We start from the raw sequence: 23,491 nt of genomic DNA, 5'->3' as shown, positions 1-23,491 counted from the left end.
AAAATTAATTTTCTTTCTCAGAATTATGTAATCCTTTGTTTAGTATTTCTCTCTCTCAAGGAGAAAAATGTACTCTCTTATTTTTCAGATCCCAAACTGATCTTCCAGGCTAGCCTTGCAAATGCTCAGATACTGATTCCCAGCAACCAGGCCAGTGTAAGCAGTATGCTATTGGAAGGACATACCCTCCTGGCCCTTGCTACCACAATGTATGCCCCTGGGGGCGTCAGCCAGGTATGGACAGCACTTTTACCTGTTATGGCAAAATAGGACTGATTTTAAATTTAGCCGAAATATGGGTGGATTTTCTAGGTCTCAGTTGATGTTAAAATATAACCACTTACAAGTATTTCATTAGATTAAAGAGCATAAAACAAGGGTGAATTTTTAAACTTTATATCATATCCTCTTAAGTTGAAAGGAGACTGCTATAGTCAGCCCTCCATATTCGGGGGTTCTGCATCCACAGATATGGAGGCCTGACTGTACTACAGTATTTTATATGAGGGACTTGAACATCCTTGGATTTTGGCATCTGTGGGGGTCTTGGAACCAATCCCCTGTGGATACCAAGGGGCGACTGAATGTTGTATAGCAATTTTTTTCCTGTTTATTTGTTTTCTAATACTCCAGGTTTGTTTTCAGGATAGAATCAAGATCTAATTGCTCCTTGGAGTAAGTATACTTTAAATCTGTGACTTGGGAATTACTCTCTGTTATTTGACCTCTTGAGAGTTAAAAAGGAAACCATAATTTTTAGCTACCCTTAAAAACTCTTTTGAGGAATCCAGTGAAAAGTTGCCCATCTCTGCTGTTTTGAAAGTACAGTGTGGCTGGTTAGAGGGAACTTAAAAATGCTGTTAAACATCTAATCTGCAAAAGTTTGTCACCTTATATAAAAAGTATACCTTAACTTCATGGTTATTTATTCTTCCTGTTTTTGATCACCTGTCAGAAATCAGTCAGAATAACTTGAGACCTGAGAGGAAAGGACCTAAGAGTTATCTAGTCTAGTAGGGTTTTTTCTTGTAAAATATTTATTATTTAATATCTAAAATTTTAAAATATTGTAGTAGAGCCTTTTTTCAAACAGCTTTTCCTTATGCAGTTTGAAAACCACTGATCTAGCTGAACTTTCTAATTCTGTAGATGAGGAAACTGAAGCCTGCCTGATATTAAATATCTAGCCCAAGGTCATACAGCTAGTTTGTCTTAGAACCAGAACTATTGGCAACTGACTCCTTGTCCAGTGCTGTTTTCACTACCACCTATTATATCAAGCTAATCTTGTTTCACAGGCTACTTATGAAAAAAGGACTTAAATTTGGAGAAGAGAAAAACATTATTCTATACCATGTTATCTTTTTATTTAGGTTGTTCAGAATGAAGAAAATGAGAACTGTGTGAAGAAAGTAGATCCCCAGCTACTGAAGATGGCATTAACTCCTTACCCCAAGCTTAAAACTGCTCTCTTCCCACAGTACACTGCCCCTAGTGTCCTGCCACCAGATATTACACTCTACCACTTGATTCAGGTACAGTATTTAGGAGTATCAGTCAGTGTTCAGCCAGGAAAACAGGAACCACTCTGGGTCTTCCAAATGGAGGCCATTTAATATAGGGAATTATTTACACAGAGTGATAGCAAAATGGAGAAACCAAACGTGATGATGAGACAACCCAAAAATTAACAAAGAAGGAAGCAGTCAACACCTCTATGCAAGAAAGTGGTGTTGTCTGAACCCAACAGTTGGAGCCTCTCTGGGAGCTAAAATCACAACCGGGCTACCTACTGGGAGCAGGGACAAGAGGCTAGGCCCGGAACCATGCAAGAGATGCCCTAGAAAACAAAGAAGGGGAAAATATCTTGGCTTCTCCCCTCTTGCCTCCTTTAATTTCCCATGTTATCTCTAATGGCTAAACCTATCTGGTAGCCAGAGGGCAAGTGAATTTGGGAAATGCAGTTCTCTGCAATTCAGGGCAGAACATGGGAAGGTAGAAATGGATCTGAGAGCAGACAGATAGTTGGCCAGCATACTTGTCTGCTGCTTTCATTGAAAGCTGCTTCATTCTACCACTGATAATTTCTGTCTCTTCTCAGTGAATAGGGCTGTTTATTTAAGTCACCTTTAGGACAAAGACCTCTTTAAGAATGTGAGAGACTTCCCTGGTGGTCCAGTGGTTAAGAATCCGCCTTCCAACGCAGGAGATGCAGGTTTGATCCCTGGTTAGAGAACAGTCAGCTAAGCCTGCATGACGCAACTACAGAGCCTGTGCACCTTAAGTAGAGAGAAGCCCACGTGCCACAACTAGAGAGCCCACGTGCCGCAACCAAGACCTGATGCAGCCAAAAACAATAAATTTTTTTTTTAAATGTGAGAGAGCTATGAACCCAGAAAAGTTGCACATCATTTTGCTTATATTTCAGAGGAATTCACAGATTCCCTGAAACCTATCCAGGTATCCTCAATTAAGGACACCTTTTGCTCATTTCTCATTTCAAAAGGCTTCTGCTTTTTTTCCTAGGTAGAAATATTCCTATAATGTCTTCAGTTCAATCTAAACTCTATAATCCTATGAAGGTACAAAACTTCTCTTACTCTAATGTGAAATTTTTTAGGGTACAGACTGGTGCTACTTAAAAATGTGGTCCCCAGGCAGGTGCCAGTCCGTGAACTGCTTGTTGCTGGTATGTGTCAGCAGGGTTGGTTTTTTTTTTTTGGTGCGTTTGTCTGTTTTGTTTTGTTTTTATGTAGCAAGACTTTCTCAAAGAAGGAAGCAGTAAGCTAGATTTATATTTATCACAAGCTTCTTATCTCATTGCAGATCAGCACTTTGAGTAACATTGGTATATAAACTAGATATAAGTAGATTATATAAAAACAGTTTTACTACCTAAAGTGGATTCAATCAGCCTGAAACATAAGAGGTTTCAGGTTGTTGTTTGTTCTATTTTCAGGTTGGCTGATGCAATTTTTTAGTCCTGTTATTTTAGGAAAAGTATTCCTTCCTTAATAGACCACAAGATTCTCCCTTAATTTAAAATTAAAACTGCTTTTGAATTCCATGGCAGTCCAGTGGTTAGGACTTGGCACTTTCACTGCCATGGCCCAGGTTCAATCCATGGTCTGGGAACTAAGAATAAATAAGTAAATACATACATACATACATACATGCATACATGCATACATAAATAAAATTAAAGCTGCTCTTTTCTTAGCCATCCAGATCTTGGCCTAAGAGTTGTGTCATCTCCTATATCCCTCCCACCATCTATTTACTGTCTTTGCTAAACCTTTGGCCTACAGATTTCAAAACAGCCAGCGCTCCTTGCTCTCAAACCTTTTCTGACTGACCTGATCTTAGTCGACCGTTTTTTCTTTGCTGTTGTTATTGATGGTTTGGTCATCACATTCCTTTAACCCTTGATCTGGTTGTCTCACTCTTTCCTGACCTGCCTCAGCACATCTTGTTGTATTTACGTGGTAACATTTTCTAGCCTCTTAGTCCTCTTGCCTTTTGATTCCAAAGGACTTCTAAAGCCATTTTTACCTTATAATTGATGCTGGTTCTACCAAAAGAGTATTAAAATAGAAAAATGTCTCATATGCTCTGTGTTCAAAGAATTTATGTCTAGAAAGATAAAAGTTTTTAATTGCCCTGAAGAAGGGAAGCAGACTGCCTGTGAAGCTCTTTCATATGATTTTGTTTACTTCACTTTAGAGTCAATTAACTTTTAACTCTGATTTGACTTTTCCCCTTTTCCAGTCATTATTGCCCTTTGATCCTAGCAGATTGTTTGGCTGGCAGTCTGCCAACACACTGAATATAGGAGGTAAGTCATTATGGATTCTTCTTGCTTTAGAAGCATTTCAGCAGTGTTGACAGAAGTTCATTTATGTAAAGCCAACCTAGTTTCCTCCCTGCTTTCTATTTTTAAAATAAAGGCACATTCCACTGGAAAACATTTTCTTTTTTCTTTTTTTTTAAAATGAAATATCATTGATTTACAGTATTGTGTTAGTTTCAGGTGTACAGCACAGTGATTCAGTTGTATATACATTCTTTCTCTGATTCTTTTCCCTTATAGGTTATTACAAAATATCGAATATAGTGCCCTGTGCTATATAGTAGGTCATTGTTGGTTATCCGTTTTATATATAATAGTGTGTATATGTTCATTCCAACCTCCTAACTTATCCCTCCCCACCCTTTCCCCTTTGATAACCATAAGTTTGTTTTCTGTGTCTGTGAGTCTCTTTCTGTTTTGTAAATAAGTTCATTTGTATCATTTATTTAGATTCCACATATAAGCTATATCATATGATATTTGTCTTTGTCTTACTTCACTTAGTATGATAATCTCTAGGTCCATCCCTGTTGCTGCAGATGGCATTATTTCATTGTTTTTTATAGCTCAGTATATATAGATATATCACATCTCCTTTATTCATTTATCTGCTGATGGACATCTAGGTTGCTTCCATGTCTTGGCTATTGTAAATAGTGCTGCAGTGAACTTTGGGGTGCTTGTATCTTTTCTGATTATAGTTTTCTCCGGATATATGCCCAGGAGTGGGATTGCCGGATCTTTTTTTTTCCCACTTATATTTATCCTTTATTCTCATAAATAATATTAAGACACTCTCTATGTTGAATCAGCTATGGAGAATATTTTTTAAAAAAAACCACAAAGCTCTCACTGGATGTATGATGCCCTTCCTTAGATTGGCTTTTACATTCTGAAACGTATAGAGAAGAGTGTATATAATGTAAATGTATGGTAAAAATAATAAAATGAACAGCAGTGTACCCTCCACCTGGCCTTTTTTTTTTTTTTTAATTTGTGGTATAGTTGATTTACAATGTGTTAGTTTCGGGTGTACAGCAAAGTAAATCTATTATACATATACATATATCCACTCTTTCTTAGATTCTTTTCCCATATAGGCCATTACAGAGTATCGAGTGGAGTTCCCTGTGCTATACAGTAGGTCCTTATTAGTTATCTATTTTATATATAGTAGTGTGTATATGTCAATCTCAATCTTCCGATTTATCCCTCCCCCCACTCCCCTGCCAGTTACCCCCTGGTAACCATAAGTTTGTTTTCTACATCTGTAATTCTATTTCTGTTTTGTAGATAAGTTCATTTATACCCTTTTTTTAAGATTCCACATATAAGCAATATGATATTTGTCTTTCTCTGTCTGACTTACTTCACTCAGTATGACAATCTCTGGGTCCATCCATGTTGCTGCAAATGGCATTATTTCATTCTTTTTTATGGTTGAGTAATATTCCATTATATATATATGTACCACATCTTCTTTATCCATTCCTCAGTTGATGGACATTTAGGTTGCTTCCATGTCCTGGCTATTGTAAATAGTGCTGCAGTGACCATTGGGGTGCATGTATCTTTTTGAATTATGGCTTTCTCTGGATATATGCCCAGGAGTGGGATTGCTGGATCATATGGTAGCTCTATTTTTAGTTTTTTAAGGAACCTCCATACTGCTTTCCATAGTGGCTGTACTAATTTACATTCTCCCCAACAGTGTAGAAGCGTTCCTTTTTCTCCACACTCTCTCCAGCATTTATTATTTTTAGACTTTTTATGACGGCCATTCTGACCATAGTAAGGTGATGTCTATGGTAGTTTTGATGGAAAACATTTTCTAGGAAGCTGAATTGAAAACATACTGTGAGTTAAAAGTCATTGTATGAGGTCACTAGTGCTTTACTTGCTGGGGAATGTAATATAGACCTTCTGCTTAAATTTCTCCCTTTCCAAAAATCCTTGTTCACTTGCACTATAATATAAAGGTTAAGAGCATAGGTGTTGGCATTAGACAAATCCCGGCTCTACCATGTAATAGCTGTATGACTTTGGGCAACTGATTTAACTTCTCTTCAGTTTTCTATAAAATAAGGTAAGTGACAGTGTCCACCTCACATGTTACATGAGAATGAAAGGAGACAAGTCATTTAAAAAGCTCTTGCAGTTCCTGACACATGGTAAGCACCAGATACGCACACACTGCCATCCTCTCTAGACCATAAAACTTCCCCTGATTTTTTTTTGTGCTGTTCTTAAACTCTTTTTCTATTTCTTTTTTACTTATTTATTTTGAATTAGCCTTTAATATCGTATTACCTGTGGTGCCTCTGCCTATATTACTCTAAAGGAGGCTTCAAATTAGTACTTTTCACATAATATATACCCTGTAATAGATACCCTGTAAATATTTATTGACTTATGTAAAAGTGCATTTTCTAATGTGTCAGTTTTATAAGTTCAAATTTCAATATATTGAATTTACCTAGTGCCCAGTGCAGTGCCGGGCCTATAATAGATATTCAATCGATATTTGTTCAGTGCAGGATAAAATAGTGTTTATTGCATTTTCAAGTGAAAGTACTCATTCTAATCTCAGTGAGGTTACTGGAGAGTAGACAGAATCCCCTGTACTGCTCTAACGGCTCCAGCTCCGTCACTTAGCCAGAGTCCTGAGGCCCTGGTGGAGAGGGAGCACTCTACTGGGTACATGGAGGGAGTTGAAGGCAAGTTCCCTGCTGAGTTTTAGAAGTTTAAAACATATTTGAGGAAGTAAAGCACAAATTAAATGAAACAATTATCATGAAGACATAATATGGATTTTTAAAATTGGAGAGGTATTTCATTAGAATGTTGACTTCTTTTCTCATATGGTTTTACCACTGAAAGTGGCCACAAGGCACTTGCGTGGTGATTTGGCTTCTGCAGCAGTCCAGAGAAAAATTTCTCTTCAGGTAGAATTTTCTCTTATACAAAATCTCCATACTAGCCACCCAACCACTAAAAAAATCAGGGTCTTATTTGAATAAAAACTCAAGTTTGTTCATTCAGCTTTTTATGAGCTCAGCAAATATTGAATGAATGAATGGTTTCATATGTAATTGTAAGTCACCAGAGTCACTCTGATCTTACAAAGAATACAGGTAAGGCATGTGACAGTTTTCTAATCTCAAAGGAGGTACACTTTTAAGTAATAGCTTTGTAAGATGACAGACTCCTCTAAAGTCTTCAGGTCCTGTTTTTTTAATAAGGGCGAAGTCACAATATGAAAAGTCCTTGGAGTTCCATGGGAGGGATACAACTTTATTTCAGAAATAAGCTTTGAACTTTGAAAACAAGAGCAGATGCACTGTTAACAGTTCAAAATGTTGTTTTGTCTCTTTTTTTTAATAGGTAGTAAGTGGTTAAGAAGCAGTTAACTGTTCCTATCAAGCCCTAACTTTATTTCATACCAACTTTTCACATCCAAATATCTTCTGACTTCGTATTTTTCTAAAAAGATTTAAAAAATTTTTCTGCTTTTTTTGTGGGCACAGAGGAACTTTGAACTACTCTGCTGGTCTTGGAAAGTTGGTATCATGATGTAGATAATAAGGTGCTCTATGAATCCAACATCAGAAAGTACAGGTAGTGATAACAAAAGTTTGTTAGGAGGGTATTAATATGGAGAAAAGGATGTTCTTCTCAAGGTCTTTGTTGGAGAAAGGTACAGTGAGTTGGCCTTGGTGAATAGAGGATTCATATAAATATGAAATGAAGGGATTTCATTGTGTAATGAGCTGCATGAATGAATTAGAAAGCTACACTGGCAAATCATTAGCAGAGATTTTGTAGTTAAAGGGTTATTGCCACTGTGAACTTAATGGATCATCAGATATAAAATTAAAGCATCTAAAATAACAAGTAAGTTAAGTAGGGGAAAAGCATAGTTTATAAGTTTTTATGCAGCTTCTCAGGTACACATTTTTGTATAAAATGAGGACTACCTCCCCACATTAAAATAAAATTATTACATCTTGGTGGTTCAAAGTGATACACAGTGGTACAAAATGATTATAGCAACCAGTTTTCTTTTACCATTGCAGAGTAAAATTTTCCACATGAAGATCTGAAATTAATCATGGTGAGGTGTAGAGGATTAATACTGCTTCACTTTCCCCCCAGATGCAGCGAGTCAGCTCCCACATTTCTCTAGCCCTGACCTGGTTAATAAATATGCTATAGTAGAACGTCTGAATTTTGCCTATTATTTACATCATGGACGACCATCATTTGCATTTGGTACTTTTCTGGTTCAGGAATTAACCAAGAGCAAGACCCCCAAGCAGCTGTGAGTACTTAAAACATAATTTGTACTCTTAATAAAAGGCATATCTGTGTACTTTTACACATGCATGTAAAAAACCTATTGGAAACATACCACAGTTAGTAATTATATTTGACTGGGGAATTATATATATATATATTTTTTCATTTGTGCTTTTCTGTATATCCCAGGTTTTTGGCATTGAGCTTGTCTTACTTTTGTGTTGTTTGTTTGTTTGTTTGTTTGTATTTTGGCCCACGCCATGCAGCTTGCGGGATCTTAGTTCCCCCACCAGGGATTGAACCCATGCCCCCTGCAGTGGAAGCATGGAGTCGTAACCACTGGACCACCAGGGAATTCCCTTACTTTTGTTAACAGGAAAAAAGATTAAAATATATTTTAAATAACATAATAAATATATCTGAAAACCATGTTTTTAAATAATGATCCAGGAGCTTGCCAAATGTTAGCAATTATTATAAAGAGGGAATTCTATAGTGAGATGTGAATTCTGTATTTAAGATCTTGGTCTTTTATAATTCACTTTTATAAAGCACAGAATTGGGAGAATATTTGATATAATCAGCAGCTAAATACAGATTTATTTTATTTATTGTTTTATAGTTAACAAAATAATGCATCCTTGTGTTAAAATATTTAAGTAGGTCAGAAGGGTGAAAAATGAAAGAAAAAAGTCGCTCATTCTCTCATCTTCGTTCTACATGGTATATAAACATGGTTAAATTCTTGTGCATCTTTCCTCGAAATTTTTCTATTCATGTAAAACTACATATATGAGTCGTTTAAAATGTGTGTGCTTTATGATGTCAAATTTTAGGTGGCATTAATTTTCTTGGTAGTTTGTGTACATACAATTAATAAGATCATAAGTTGGTAGTCTTTCATAAGTTCTATTCCACGTTCCCTGAATAAAGTTGGAAGCAAAAATAATTTGGACTATGAGTAGGCATTTTAGGAGAAGGTAAAATAGAAGGGAATAGGGGGCTATGGAGCCAGAAGGTGACTAAAAGCTACCAAGAACCTAAATGGATGTATACAAGGGGTGAAAAAGGGAAGGGGGAGGAAGTCAAAAATTGCATACATCTGATGCTCCAAGTATCACTGATATAATTCAATCTGCTTTTCCTGGTGAGAAAAAATTTTCACGTGCTCATGTGATTTTGATTCCTTTCTTTTTCAGGATCCAGCAAGTAGGCAATGAAGCCTATATTTTAGGTCTCTCCTCCTTCCACATACCTTCAATAGGAGCTGCCTGTGTTTGTTTCTTAGAACTGCTTGGCCTCGACAGCCTCAAGCTCAGAGTTGATATGAAAGTGGCCAATATAATTTTGAGCTACACGTGTAGAAATGAAGATGCTCAGTACAACTTTATCAGAGAGTCTCTAGGTACAGCACCTTTATGTCATTTGTTTTGTTGAGAGGACAAGGGAAAAATAGGTCTAAGGCACTGAATTGTGCGTGGTTGGGGAGGAAACAGTTATCTTCTGTTTCATCCTTTTTCTGCAGAATTTTTGCACTTTATCTCACTTTATTGGGCCCTTTAATGGGTTTCTGAAATGTCTCTGGGCCACACTCTTCAAACAGAACTGCCCAGTTCCCGACCTTTTCTCTTGACCATATTTTGTTGTTTATATTTCTTATAGCTGAAAAACTATCTAAACTGGCTATGGGTGAAAAGTCAACTATAGAAGAATTGCTTGTTCTCTTAGAAGAAGGTATATGGGACAGCATTCAGCAGCAGGAAATAAAGAGGTTTGTGAGTTGCGATCCCAGCCTCTTTTCTAGCAAGCTGTATTGTTCCAATCTGTGTTTGCCTCGTCTTTCTTCCAGCACATGTTTTCACCAGACCTTATCTTCTTACTAGACCTTCTCTTCTTACTCATCGAGCACATAACAGATTTCAGTTGCATCTTGCCATTAGTAAAAGAAGGGTGAAAATAATGATTCCCTCTTTACAGATAGAGTTTCCAAGAGGTGGAGGAGAGCTTTGTCTCCTCTACTGTGCTGCTGGTCTGAGAAGTCTCTTAAGTGTTAACATGTTGAAATCATTTCAGAAGGAGCGGGATAGATCTCACAAAATTTGACCCTAAGTGATGTCCTTGATTTTTTTCTTGCTAATATATGTCAGTTGATAATGGAAGGTGAGCTGACCGTCTGTCCACAAAGCCCCTCTCCTTATACATTTATGTCATCTTTCCTCTGTGCTCTTCTCCACTGGGGCTGACCCGCTACCCCGACCCTGGGAATGCACCATTCTCATGTACCTCCTGTCACTGACTGTTCTCAGCAGTTTCCTTCTCAGCAGGTACCCTCCCCTTAGCAAGGAAGCCCAGGCTCCTGTCAGGGCTCTGATACTCTAAAGTGAATCATGCAAGAGAATTAAGCACTCAGACAATTTCTTGAGTGACTGTTTTTCTCAATTCTCCTAAAGATGGTGCATAGCTGGTTTGATTTGATAGATACTTGGTTGATAAAAAAGAGGAATGAATTTTGCCAGTATGCTAAGAAAGTTATTGTACATTATGGGTGAAAGAGTCCTTTTTTTTTCCAAAGCAGTCTAATAAGTATTTGGTATTTGTTGAAAGGCTTTTTAGAGAATATACTGTAGTTTATTTTTTTACTAAGTTTCCAGTTTAAAGCTACATTTTAACAAGTTTTTTCCTCTTACCCCCGACCCCCACTCCCAATTATAGGTTATCCAGTGAATCCAGCAGCCAGTGGGCATTAGTGGTACAATTCTGCAGGCTCCACAATCTGAAACTGAGCACATCTTACCTTAGAGAATGTGCCAAAGCAAATGATTGGTTACAGTTTATTATTCACAGCCAACTCCATAATTACCACCCAGAGGAGGTAAGCCACCGATTGTTGCCAGTTATTCAAGAATAGAAATTGGAACACTTCTCAGAAGACAGTGTTCTTTCTGTTGTGTATACATAGGCTTTTTTTTGCTATGATACTATTATTTTTACTAAGATTTCAGTGGGTTGGCTTCAGAGGACTAGTCATTAGTACTAAAGAGCTGAAGGAAGAGTTTTTGTGACTCCAGATTGAATATGGAAACTCACTCAAACACAACTATGTAAAATTTTATGGTCACCTCTGACACAGTTCAGGGTGAGAAAGAACAATTTTGCCTATGCTTTTCTCCAGCATTTTCAGCTCCAGCTGAAATTGGAAGTTGGTTGTCTTTTTTGATCATCAATCATCTGTTTTCTAGGTGAAATCTCTTCTCCAGTATTTCAGCCCTGTTCTTCAAGACCACTTAAGACTGGCTTTTGAGAACTTGCCTTCAGTGTCCAAGTCTAGAATGGACAGTGATAAAGTCTGCAACAAGTCCCCACAGGAACTCCAAAGAAACAAAGTAGAGATGACTGATTTCTTTGAAATTCTACTGCAGTGCTCAGAGGTGCCAAACTCCTGGTGCTGGCTCCTGGCAGAAGCAGTGAAACAACAGGCTCCAATCCTTAGTGTCCTGGCCTCATGTGTCCAGGTGAGAATCTTGAGAAGCCTACATTAGGGACTCAGAGGGCAGTAGAAAAAGTGGGAAGAGACAGGGAAGGCTGATAATCAGGGAGAATGTGAGGTGATGACAGTGAGGCCCTAGCATGTGTTTCCAAGGTCACTGCCACTTTTTGTGCTTCCCCAGCTTAGGCTTCAGGCCATCTAGTGCATTTCCTTGTGCCTTAAAGTTCAGTAACTTAAGTGATCAGAGCCTTGGCTTCCGGTTGGCAGTCATAGAGAAGGATGCTTTGGTGCACCGACCGCCTCTATGTCTTGAGCAGGGAAGAGGGATGCTCCGAACAGTACCTTGATCAGCAGTTCTGTACAGGACAGTCTTGTTTTCTTATACTTAGTACTTTCCTGACCTCCACATATATCCCCTCGGTTTCTTGGCCTTTTGACCTACTATATTCTGCAGGACAGTTTATAACAGTCCCTTGGTTGTTCATTAGAGTTTGTTTCATGTTTGAAGGATTTTCAAGTCATTTTAACCAATTTAGTGAGGTGACTTGTTCTAAACAGGAATTATCCATCTGTAGTTGTAGCATTGCTGGAAGCTTCTGCAGTCAAGTAATCCATGTGCGGTCATTATCTTATTTTGAAAAGTTCTTATCCACTGGCAGGACGCCAGTGCTATTCCTTGCCTCTGTGTTTGGATCATCACTTCTGTGGAGCACAGTGTTGCAGCTGAGGCAATGGGACACATTCAGGACTCAATGGAGGGCCATACCTGGGACCTTGAGGACCTCTCAGTCATCTGGAGGACATTATTAACACGGCAGAAGAGCAAAACTCTCATCAGAGGTTTCCAGCTTTTCTTTAAGGTAGTGTTAGTTCATTTCTTTCCTCAGTTTAAAAGGACTACTTCAGAATATCCCCCACTGGCTTTTAAAATGATTCCTATCTCTGGATTTTCTTTAAAGCCAACAACAGATAACGATATTAAAACTATCATTTATTTAGCAAAGTGCTTTATATATATTATTTTAGTCGATTCTACCAATAATCCTATATAAAGTAATATTTTAGAAGAATGTTATGAAGTGATATTATCCTCATTTTACAGAGTGATATACCAAGGCTCACAGAACTTAAGTACATGCCCAGGGTCTCAAAGTACTTTAGTAAGTGGTTTACTTACAGTTCAGATCCATAATCTCTAATTCTAAAACTCCTATCCTCTGACCAAAAAGCTCCCACCAAAGTGATGGAAATGTATGGGTTAACGCCACAAACAAGCAGTAGGTTAACAGATCAGTGGAGCCCATTACCCAGGAGTGTGTAGAGGTGTCTCAGCAGCGTCTAATGGAACATCTCCTGCTCATGTGTAAGTGGACCAAGTATAGACTGGAGTATGGACTGTTGAGTAGGTGTACCTGGCCTGAGTATGTTTTTTCCAAAAGGAAATATAAATTTAATTTCCTTTCTTTTTAATATATATGATTTCATTCTGCTACAAAGCTGTTATTAATAGTTTTGATTTTTACTTTAACCTCTCTTATATTGGCATTACTCATTGAGAATATAGTATTGATTAAGTTTCAGGATTTTTAACTTCATTCAAACTCTTCCTCAAAGGAGTCCCCATTACTATTCATGATGGAGATGTATGAACTGTGTATGTTCTTCAAGAATTATGAGGAAGCCGAAGCTAAACTTCTGGAGTTCCAGAAGAGCCTTGAAACTGTAAGTTGGAATTATAGTGCTCTTTCTTGCTGATCTGAAATTGGCTAAAGTGGCCTCTTGTCTGCTCATAGTCAGGATGTGGCAGCAGTTGAATAGCTGTTACGTGGCATAATGCAAACTGAATCATTTGTATTGTTCCAGAGATGGAGAGGCAGGACAGGAGTTGCAGTGACCTTGCTTACAAGCACATCAGTTGCCATGGATGACAGAGAGGTTTCATCCAGTGTGCTAATGAACTCTGATCAGTATCCTGCTGCTGCAGCCAAGCTCAGTGGGAAAGGGAATAATGGTATCTACTATGGATGCCACAGAGGAGTGTGGTGGTACATGGGCCGTGTTTTGCCAATCCAGAATAACTCCAAGAGCATTGAGAGTGAAGGGTGTTTAATACTGCTTTATTCACTGTAACAGAAAATAATGGTTTTTTCCATCAACACTCCTTGTGGTCTCTGTCCAAACGATGCTGAGCCTTATGGTCAATTTCAGGCTTTACCTGTTCTGATGCTTGTTTCAGGCCTATTTACATGTGGAGCTAATTAACCCTATGGAAAAAAAGAGGAAGCTGTAAAAAAGGAAAATATACCTTAGTCCTGCTTGGGGTTTCAGCACTTTTGCCCTCTCTATCCCAAAAAAGCTTTATGATAAATGAGACAAAACCATATACTGATTTTACCCAACAAATACATCACAATGGAACCTGTGTATATGATTTTCCTCTCAATCACATTCATCTTAACTGTAATGAAGATTTTCAAGTTTAATTATTCAAAAATACCAAATCAGTTATTCAAATATGCCTGAAGTTCCTAAATCACAGAAAATACGGACATTCATTTCCTTCATCGTCACTCTCCATGGCTAGAGCCAGACAGTATTTTCTTTTTTTTAATTACTTTTAGCACTTGTTTTCTGTATTTTTGATAGTAGTCATCCTAATGGGTGTGAGATGGTATCTCATTGTATTTTTTTTTTTTTTTTTTTTTTTTTTTTTTGCGGTATGCGGGCCTCTCACTGCTGTGGCCTCTCCCGTTGCGGAGCACAGGCTCCAGACGCGCAGGTTCAGCGGCCATGGCTCACAGGTCCAGCCGCTCCGCGGCATGTGGGATCTTCCCGGACCGGGGCACGAACCCACGTCCCCTGCATCGGCAGGCGGACTCTCAACCACTGCGCCAACAGGGAAGCCCCCTCTCATTGTATTTTTGATTTGCATTTCTGTAATGATCAGTGATGTTGAGCATCTTTTCATGTGCTTATTGGCCATTTGTATATCTTCTTTGGAGAAATGTCTATTCAAGTCCTTTGCCCATCTTTGAATTGAGTTGCTTGCTTTTTTGGTTGTTGAATTTTAGGAATTCTCTATATATTCTGGATATTAATCCCATGTCATACATATGATTTGTAAATATTTTCTCCCATTCTGTGGGTTGCCTTTTTACTCTGTTGATGGTGTCCTTTGATGCATAAAATTGTTTAAATTTTCATGAAGTCCAATTTGCTTTTTTTTTTTTTTGCTGCCTGTGCCTGTGGTATCCTAGCCAAGAAATTATTGCCAAGTCAAGTGTTGTGAAGCTCTTGTCCTATGTTTTCTTCTAAGAGTTATATTGTTTTAGGTCTTACATATTTAGGTCCTTGGTCCATTTTGAGTTAATTTTTGGGTATGTTGTTAGGTAAAGGTCCAACTTCATTTTTTTGCATGTGGATATCCAGTTTTCCCAGCACCATTTGTTGAAAAGACTGTTCTTTCCTTATTGAATGGTCTTGGCACCCTTGTCAAATATCCTTTGACCATGTATATGAGGGTTTATTTCTGAGCTTTCTTTTCTTAGCCATTGGTCTATATGTCTGTCTTCATTGGCTATTTTGATTACTGTAGTAGCTCTGTAGTAAGTTTTGAAATCAGGAAGAGTGAGTCCTCTAGTTTTTTTAGTTTTTTTCAAGATTGTTTTGGCTATTCGGGGTCCCTTGAGATTCCATATGATTTTACAATTTTCTGTAAAAACAAAATGTCATGGGGATTTTGATAGGGATTGCATTGAATCTGTAGATTTTGGGGGGGATAGTAATGAGATTTTAAATATAGTAAGACTTCCAATTCATAAACATGGAATGTGTTTCCATTTACTTATGTCTTCAGTTTCTTTCAGCAGTGTTTTGTAGTTTTCATTGTACAAGTCTTTTACCTCATTGGTTAATAAGTTAATTCCTAAGTACTTTATTCTTTTTTTATTTTATTTTTTGGTCTGCACCATGTGGCATGTGGGATCCTAGCTCCCAGACCAGGGATTGAGCCCCCATCCCCTGCAATAGAAGCACAGAGTCTTAAACGCTGTACCGCTAGGGAGCCCCTATTCTTTTTGATGCTATTGGAAATGGAAACATTTTATAATTTCCTTTTCAGATTGCTCATTGTTTGTGTATAGAAATGCAACTGATTTTTGTGTGTTGACTTTGTATCCTGCTACTTTGCTCAATTCATTTATCCTTAAGTTTTATGGTAGAATCTTTAGGGTTTTCTATATAAGATCATACCTGCAAACATAGATCATTTTATTTCTTCCTTTCCAACTTAGATGCGTTTTATTTCTTTTTCTTGCCTAAACACTCTGGCTAGAACTTACAGAACTGTGTTGAATAGAAGTGGTGAAAGCAGGCATCTTTGCCTTGTTCCTGATCTTAGAGGAATGCTCTCAGTTTTGCACCGAGTATGATGTTTGTTGTGGGTTTTTCACATAAGGCTTTTATTATGTGGAGGTAGTTTCCTTCTATTCCTAGTTTGTTGAGTTTTTTTTTTATCATGCAGTGATACTTAATTTTGTCAGATACTTTTTCTGCATCAATTAAGATGATCATGTGGGGGTTTTTTTTCTTCATTCTGTTGAAGTAAACTGTGATGTATACATTGAATTTTGTATGTTGAAACATTCTTGCATTCCAGGAATAAATCCCATTTGGTTATGGTATATAATCCTTTTAATATGCTGCTGAATTCAGATTGCCAGTCTTGTGTTGAGGATTTTTGCATCAGTGTTCATAAGGGATATTGGTCTGTAATTTTCTTGTAGTGTCTTTATCTGTCTTTGGTACCAAGATTATGCTGGTTTCATAGAATAAGTAGGGAAGTGTTCTCTCCTCTCCAGTTTTTTGGAAAAGTTTGAGAAAGATTGGTATTAGTTCTTTAAATGTTTGGTAGAATTCACCAGTAAACCCATCAGGTCCACGGCTTTTCTTTGTTAGGAATTGGTTTTGGTTTTGTTTTGCTTTTTTGGTTGGGAGATTTTTGACTACTGATTAAATCTCCTTACTAGGAGATTTGGTCCATTCAGATTATCCATTTCTTTGTGATTTACTCTTGGTTGGTTTTGTGTTTCAAGGGATCTGTCCATTTCATCTAGGTCATCCAACTTTTTGGCATACAGTTCTTCATAGTACTCTCTTATAATCCTTTATATTTCTGTAGAATAGGTAGTAATGTCCCCACTTTCATTTCTGATTTAGTAATTTGAGTCTTCTTTCTTTAAAAATGTGTTGTTTAATTTCTATAATTTTGTCAGTTTTCCAGTTTTCCTTTTGTTATTGACTTCTAACATCATCCATTGTAATCAGAGAAGATACTTTATATAATATCTGTTTTAAAATCAGTGAGACTTAATTGCAGTTAACATATCTGTCCTGGAAAATATGCCATGTGAACTCGAGAAGAATGTGTTTCTTATTGTTGTTGGGTAGAGTGTTCTGTGTATGTCTGTTAGATCTAGTTGGTTTATTGTGTGAAGTCCTCTATTTCCTTACTTGTCTCCTGTCAGGTTATTCTGTCCATTATTGTAAGCAGAGTACTGGCATACCTTTGAGATATTGCAGGTTCAGTTCCAGACAACTGCACTAAAGTGAATATCGCAATAAAGTGAGTCACATGGATTTTTTGGTTTCCTGGTGCATATAAAAGTTATGTTTACCTATACTGTAGTCTGTTACGGGTGCAATAGTATTTTGTCTAAAAATATATATATACATACCTTAATTTAAAAACACTTTATTGCTAAAAAATGGTAGTTCTAATTTCAGTTTTTTAAGGAAACTCCATACTTTTCTCCATAGTGGCTGTATCAATTTACATTCCCACCAGCAGTGCAGGAGGGTTCCCTTTTCTCCACACCATCTCCAGCATTTATTGTTTGTAGATTTTTTGATGATGGCCATTCTGATTGGGAGGTGATAGCTCGCTGTAGTTTTTTTGTTTGGTTTTTTTTTGTTGTTTTTTTTTGTGTGTGTATGTGGTACGCAGGCCTCTCACTGCTGTGGCCTCTCCTGTGGCGGAGCACAGGCTCCGGACACGCAGACTCAGCGGCCATGGGTCACGGGCCCAGCCGCCCCGCGACATGTGGGATCTTCCCAGACAGGGGCACAAATCCGTGTCCCCTGCATCAGCAGGCAGACTCTCAACCACTGCGCCACCAGGGAAGCCCCCCCGCACTGTAGTTTTGATTTGCATTTCTCTAATAATTAGTGATGTTGAGCATCTTTTCATGTGCCTCTTGGCCATCTGTATGTGTTCTTTGGAGAAATGTCTGTTTAGGTCTTCTGCCCATTTTTTGATTGGGTTTGTTGTTTTGATATTGAGCTGCATGAGCTGTTTGTATATTTTGGATATTAATCCTTTGTCAGTTGCTTCATTTGCAAATATTTTCTCCCATTTTGAGGGTTGTCTTTTCATCTTGTTTATGGTTTCCTTTGCTGTGCAGAAGCTTTTAAGTTTTTTTAGGTCCCATTTGTTTATTTTTGGTTTTATTTCCATTTCTCTAGGAGGTGAGTCAAAAAAGATCTTGCTGTGATTTATGTCAAAAAGTGTTTTTCCTATGTTATCCTCTAAGAGTTTTATAATGTCCAGTATTACATTTAGGCCTTTAATCCATTTTGAGTGTATTTTTGTGTATGGTGTTAGGTAGTGTTCTAATTTCATTCTTTTACATGTAGCTGTCCAGTTTTCCCAGCACCACTTATTGAAGAAACTGTCTTTTCTCCACTGTATATTCTTGCCTCCTTTGTCATAGATTAGGTGACCATAGGTACATGGGTTATTCTCTGGGCTTTCTATCCTGTTCCATTGATCTGTATTTCTGTTCTTGTGCCAGTATCATAGTGTCTTGATTACTGTAGCTTTGTAGTATAGTCTGAAGTCAGGGAGCCTGATTCCTCCAGCTCCGTTTTTTTCCCTCAAGACCACTTTGGCTATTCGGGGTCTTTTGTGTCTCCATACAAATTTTGAGATTTTTTGTTCTAGTTCTGTAAAAAATGCCAGTGGTAGTTTGATAGGGATTGCACTGAATCTGTAGATTGCTTTGGGTAGTAGAGTCATTTTCACAATATTGATTCTTCCAATCCAAGAACATGGCATATTTCTCCATCTGTTGGTATCATCTTTAATTTCTTTCATCAGTGTCTTATATTTTTCTGCAATACAGGTCTTTTGTCTCCCTAGGTAGCTTTATTCCTAGGTATTTTATTCTTTTTGTTGCAGTGGTAAATGGGAGTGTTTCCTTAATTTCTCTTTCAGATTTTTTCATCATTAGCATATAGGAATGCAAGAGATTTCTGTGCATTAATTTTGTATCTGCAACTTTACCAAATTCATTGATTAGCTCTAGTAGTTTTCTGGCATCTTTAGGATTCTCTATGTATAGTATCCTGTCATCTGCAAACAGTGACAGTTTTACTTCTTCTTTTCCAATTTGTATTTCTTTTTCTTCTCTGATTGCTGTGGCTAGGACTTCCAAAACTATGTTATATAATAGTGGTGAGAGTGGACATCCTTGTCTTGTTCCAGATCTTAGAGGAAATACTTTCAGTTTTTCACCATTGAGAATGATGTTTGCTGTGGGTTTGTCGTATATGGCCTTTATTTATTATGTTGAGGTAGGTTCCCTCTGTGCCCACTTTCTGGAGAGTTTTTATCATAAATCGGTGTTGAATTTTGTGAAAAGCTTTTTCTGCATCTATTGAGATGATCATATGGTTTTTCTTTTTCAATTTGTTGATATGGTGTATCACATTGATTGATTTGCATATATTGAAGAATCCTTGCATCCCTGGGATAAATCACACTTGATCATGTTGTATGATCATTTTAATGTGTTGTTGGATTCTGTTTGCTAGTATTTTGTTGAGGATTTTTGCATCTATATTCTTGAGTGATATTGGTCTGTAATTTTCTTTTTTTGTAGTATCTTTGTCTGGTTTTGGTATCAGGGTGATGGTGGCCTCATAGAATGAGTTTGGGAGTGTTCCTTCCTCTGCAATTTTTTGGAAGAGTTTGAGAAGGATGGGTGTTAGCTCCTCTTAAATGTTTGATAGAATTCACCTGTGAAGCCATCTGGTCCTGGACTTTTGTTTGCTGAAAGAGTTTTAATCACAGTTTCAATTTCATTACTTGCGATTGGTCTGTTCATATTTTCTATTTCTTCCTGGTTCAGTCTTGGAAGGTTATACCTTTCTAAGAATTTGTCCATTTCGTCCAGGTTGTCCATTTTATTGGCATAGAGTTGCTTGTAGTAAGTAGTCTCTTATGATCTTTTGTACTTCTGCAGTGTCAGTTGTAATTTCTCCTTTTTTCATTGCTAATTTTACTGATTTGAATCCTCTCCCTTTAAAAAAATATTTATTTATTTATGTATTTATTTGTTAAAGAAGATGTTGGGGGTAGGAGTTTATTAATTTTATTTATTTATTTTTGCGGTGTTGGGTCTTCGTTTCTGTGCAAGGGCTTTCTCTAGTTGTGGCAAGCGGGGACCACTCTTAATCACAGTGCGCGGGCCTCTCACTATCACAGCCTCTCTTGTTGCAGAGCACAGGCTCCAGACGTGCAGGCTCAGTAGTTGTGGCTCACGGGCCTAGTTGCTCCACGGCATGTGGGATCCTCCCAGTCCAGGGCTCGAACCTGTGTCCCCTGCGTTAGTAGGCAGACTCTCAACCACTGCGCCACCAGGGAAGCCCTAATATTTATTTATTTGCTTGCACTGGGTCATAGTTGCAGCTGCTGGGCTCCTTAGTTGCGGCATGTGGGCTCCTTAGTTGCAGCTTGAAATCTCCCTAGTTATGGCTCACCAGCTCCATGGTTGCTGCACATGGGCTCCCTTGTTGCAGCTCATGGACTCCTTAGTTGCAGCTTGCCAGCTCCTTAGTTGTGGCATGCAAACTCTTGGTTGCAGCGTGCATGTGGGATCTAGTTCTGTGACCAGGGATCGAAGCCGGGCCCCCTGCATTGGGAACATGGAGTCTTAACCACTGCACCACCAGGGAAGTCCCTCCCTTTTTTTCTTGATGATTCTGGCTTAAGGTCTATCAATTTTGTTTATCTTATCAAAGAACCAACTTTTAGTTTTATTGATCTCTGCTATTGTTTTCTTTGTTTCTATTGCATTTATTTCTGCTCTGATCTTTATGATTTCTTTCCTTCTACTAACTCTAGGGTTTTTTTTCTTCTTCTTTCTGCAGTTGCTTTAGGTGTAAGGTTAGATTGTTTATTTGAGATTTTTCTTGTTTCTTGAGGTGAGGTTGCATTGCTATAAACGTCCATTTTAGAACTGCTTTTGCTGCGTCCCATAGGTTTTGGGTTGTTGTGTTTTCATTGTCATTTGTTTCTATGTATTTTTTTATTTCCTCTTTGATTTCTTCAGTGATCTCTTGGTTATTTAGTAGTGTATTGTTTAGCCTCCATGTGTTTGTGTGTTTTATAGTTTTTTTCTGTAATTGATTTCTTTTTAATAAATAAATAAATAAATATTTATTTATTTGGCTGTGTCGGGTCTTAGGTTCAGCGTGTGGGCTCTTTATTGCAATGTGTGGGCTCTGTAGTTGTGGTGTGCAGGCTCTCTAGTTGTGGCACATGGGCCCCAGAGCGTGCAGGCCCGGTAGTTGTGGTGCATGGGCTCTCTAGTTGTGTTGCACCAGCTCCAGAGCACTCAGGGTCTCTAGTTGTGATGTGCAGGATCCAGAGCACGTGGGCTCAGTAGTTGTGACATGTGGGGTCTCTAGTTGTGGCACAGGGGCGGGCTCTAGGGCACATGGGCTCAGTAGTTGTGGTGCACATGCTTAGTTGTCCTGCAGCATATGGGATCTTAGTTCCCTGACTAGGGATCGAACCTGTGTCCCCTGCATTGGAAGGCAGATTCTTAACCGCTGGACCACCAGAGAAGTCTTTCCTGTAATTGATTTCTAATCTCGTAGTGTTGTGGTTGGAAAAGATGCTTGATATGATTTCAACTTTCTTAAATTTACTGAGACTTGATTTGTGACCCAAGATGTGCTCTATCCTAGAAAATGTTTGGTGTGCTCTTGAGAAGAAAGTGTATTCTGCCGCTTTTGAGTGGAATGTCCTATAAATATCAGTTAAGTCTAGCTGGTCCACTGTGTCATTTAAAGCTGTGTTTCCTTATTTATTTTCTATCTGGATGATCTCTCCATTGGTGTATGTGGAATGTTAAAGTCCCCCACTATTGTGTTACTGTGGATTTCCCCTTTTATGGTTGTTAGCATTTGCTTTATGTATTGAGGTGCTCCTATGTTGGGTGCATAACGATTTATAATTGTTATATCTTCTTGGATTGATCCCTTGATCATTATGTAGTGACCTTCCTTGTCTCTTGTAACATTCTTTATTTTAAAGTCTATTTTATCTGACATGAGCATTGCTACTCCAGCTTTCTTTTGATTTACATTTGCATGGAATATCTTTTTCCATCCTCTCACTTTCAGTCTGTATGTATCCCTAGGTCTGAAGTGGGCCTCTTGTAGACAGCATATATATGGATCTTGTGTTTGTATCTATTCAGCCAGTTTGTGTCTTTTGGTTGGAGCATTTAATCCATTTACATTCAAGATAATTATCAATATGTATGTTCCTGTTACTGTTTTCTTAATTGTTTGGGGTTTGTTTTTGTGGGTCTTTTTTTCTCTTGTGTTTCCCACCTAGAGAAGTTCCTTTAGCGTTTGTTGTAAAGCTAGTTTGGTGGAGCTAAATTCTCTTAGCTTTTGCTTGTCTGTAAAGCTTTTGATTTCTCTGTTGAATCTGAATGAGATCCTTGCCGGGTAGAGTAATCTTGGTTGTAGGTTTTTCCCTTTCATCACTTTAAATATCCTGCCACTCCCTTCTGGCCTGCAGAGTTTCTGCTGAAAAATCAGCTGATAACCTTATGGGGATTCCTTTGTAGGTTATTTGTTGCTTTTCCCTTGTTGCTTTTAATATTTTTTCTTTGAATTTAAGTTTTGTTAGTTTGATTAATGTGTGTGTCAGCATGTTTCTCCTTAGGTTTATCCTGTATGGGACTCTCTGTGCTTCCTGGCCTTGATTTACTATTTCCTTTCCCATGTTAGGGGATTTTTCGACTATAATCTCTTCATATATTTTCTCAGACCCTTTCTCTTTCTCTTCTTCTTCTGGGACCCCTATAATTCAAATGTTGGTGCATTTAATGTTGTCCCAGGGGTCTCTGAGGCTGTCCTTATTTCTTTTCATTCTTTTTTCTTTATTCTGCTCCTTGGCTGTTATTTCTGCCATTCTGTCTTCCAGCTCACTTATTTGTTCTTCTTCAGTTGTTCTGTTATTGATTCCTTCTAGTGTATTTCTCATTTCAGTTATTGTGTTGTTCATCACTGTTTGTTTGTTCTTTAGTTCTTCTAGGTCCTTGTTAAACATTTCTTGTATTTTTTTTTTTTTTTTTTTTTTTTGTGGTATGCGGGCCTCTCACTGCTGTGGCCTCTCCCGTTGCGGAGCACAGGCTCTGGACGCGCAGGCTGAGCAGCCATGGCTCACGGGCCCAGCCGCTCCGCAGCATGTGGGATCTTCCTGGACTGGGGCACGAACCTGTGTCCTCTGCATCGGCAGGCGGACTCTCAACCACTGTGCCACCAGGGAAGCCCCATTTCTTGTATTTTTTTTGATCTGTGCCTCCATTCTATTTACTAGATTTTGGATCATCTTTACTATCAGTACTCTGAATTGCTTTTCAGGTAGGTTGCCGATTTCCTCTTCATTTATTTGGTCTTATAGGTTTTTACCTTGCTTCTTCATCTGTACCATATTTTTTTGTCATCTCATTTTTTTTGATGGGTGGGACCATGTTCCTGTCTTGCTGGTTGTT

At 38.1% G+C, this 23,491-nt stretch overlaps 1 protein-coding gene across 7 annotated transcripts in view; it reads left to right on the top strand.

Moving 5' to 3' along the window:
• Window positions 1–23,491, top strand: part of SPG11 (SPG11 vesicle trafficking associated, spatacsin) — a 79,482-nt gene that overhangs the window by 33,926 nt on the left and 22,065 nt on the right. For 6 of the 7 annotated variants that reach the window (XR_010839678.1, XR_010839677.1, XM_059059445.2 and 3 more), the window contains exons 18-27: window positions 89–234; window positions 1,374–1,535; window positions 3,769–3,835; window positions 8,006–8,171; window positions 9,349–9,554; window positions 9,812–9,920; window positions 10,862–11,021; window positions 11,389–11,661; window positions 12,296–12,496; window positions 13,251–13,358. Coding sequence is in view for 5 of the 7 variants with exons in the window: in XM_059059445.2 (XP_058915428.1) it covers window positions 89–234; window positions 1,374–1,535; window positions 3,769–3,835; window positions 8,006–8,171; window positions 9,349–9,554; window positions 9,812–9,920; window positions 10,862–11,021; window positions 11,389–11,661; window positions 12,296–12,496; window positions 13,251–13,358 (1,598 nt within the window). In the remaining 2 variants the exon portion in view is untranslated. The remainder of the gene's footprint in view (window positions 1–88; window positions 235–1,373; window positions 1,536–3,768; window positions 3,836–8,005; window positions 8,172–9,348; window positions 9,555–9,811; window positions 9,921–10,861; window positions 11,022–11,388; window positions 11,662–12,295; window positions 12,497–13,250; window positions 13,359–23,491) is intronic. The other variant, XM_067029172.1, reaches the window with a different exon arrangement.

The sequence above is a fragment of the Kogia breviceps genome, chromosome 3 (assembly GCF_026419965.1).
Source record: "Kogia breviceps isolate mKogBre1 chromosome 3, mKogBre1 haplotype 1, whole genome shotgun sequence".
Taxonomy (NCBI): domain Eukaryota; kingdom Metazoa; phylum Chordata; class Mammalia; order Artiodactyla; family Physeteridae; genus Kogia; species Kogia breviceps.
This window is presented reverse-complemented; position numbering and strand designations above follow the sequence as displayed.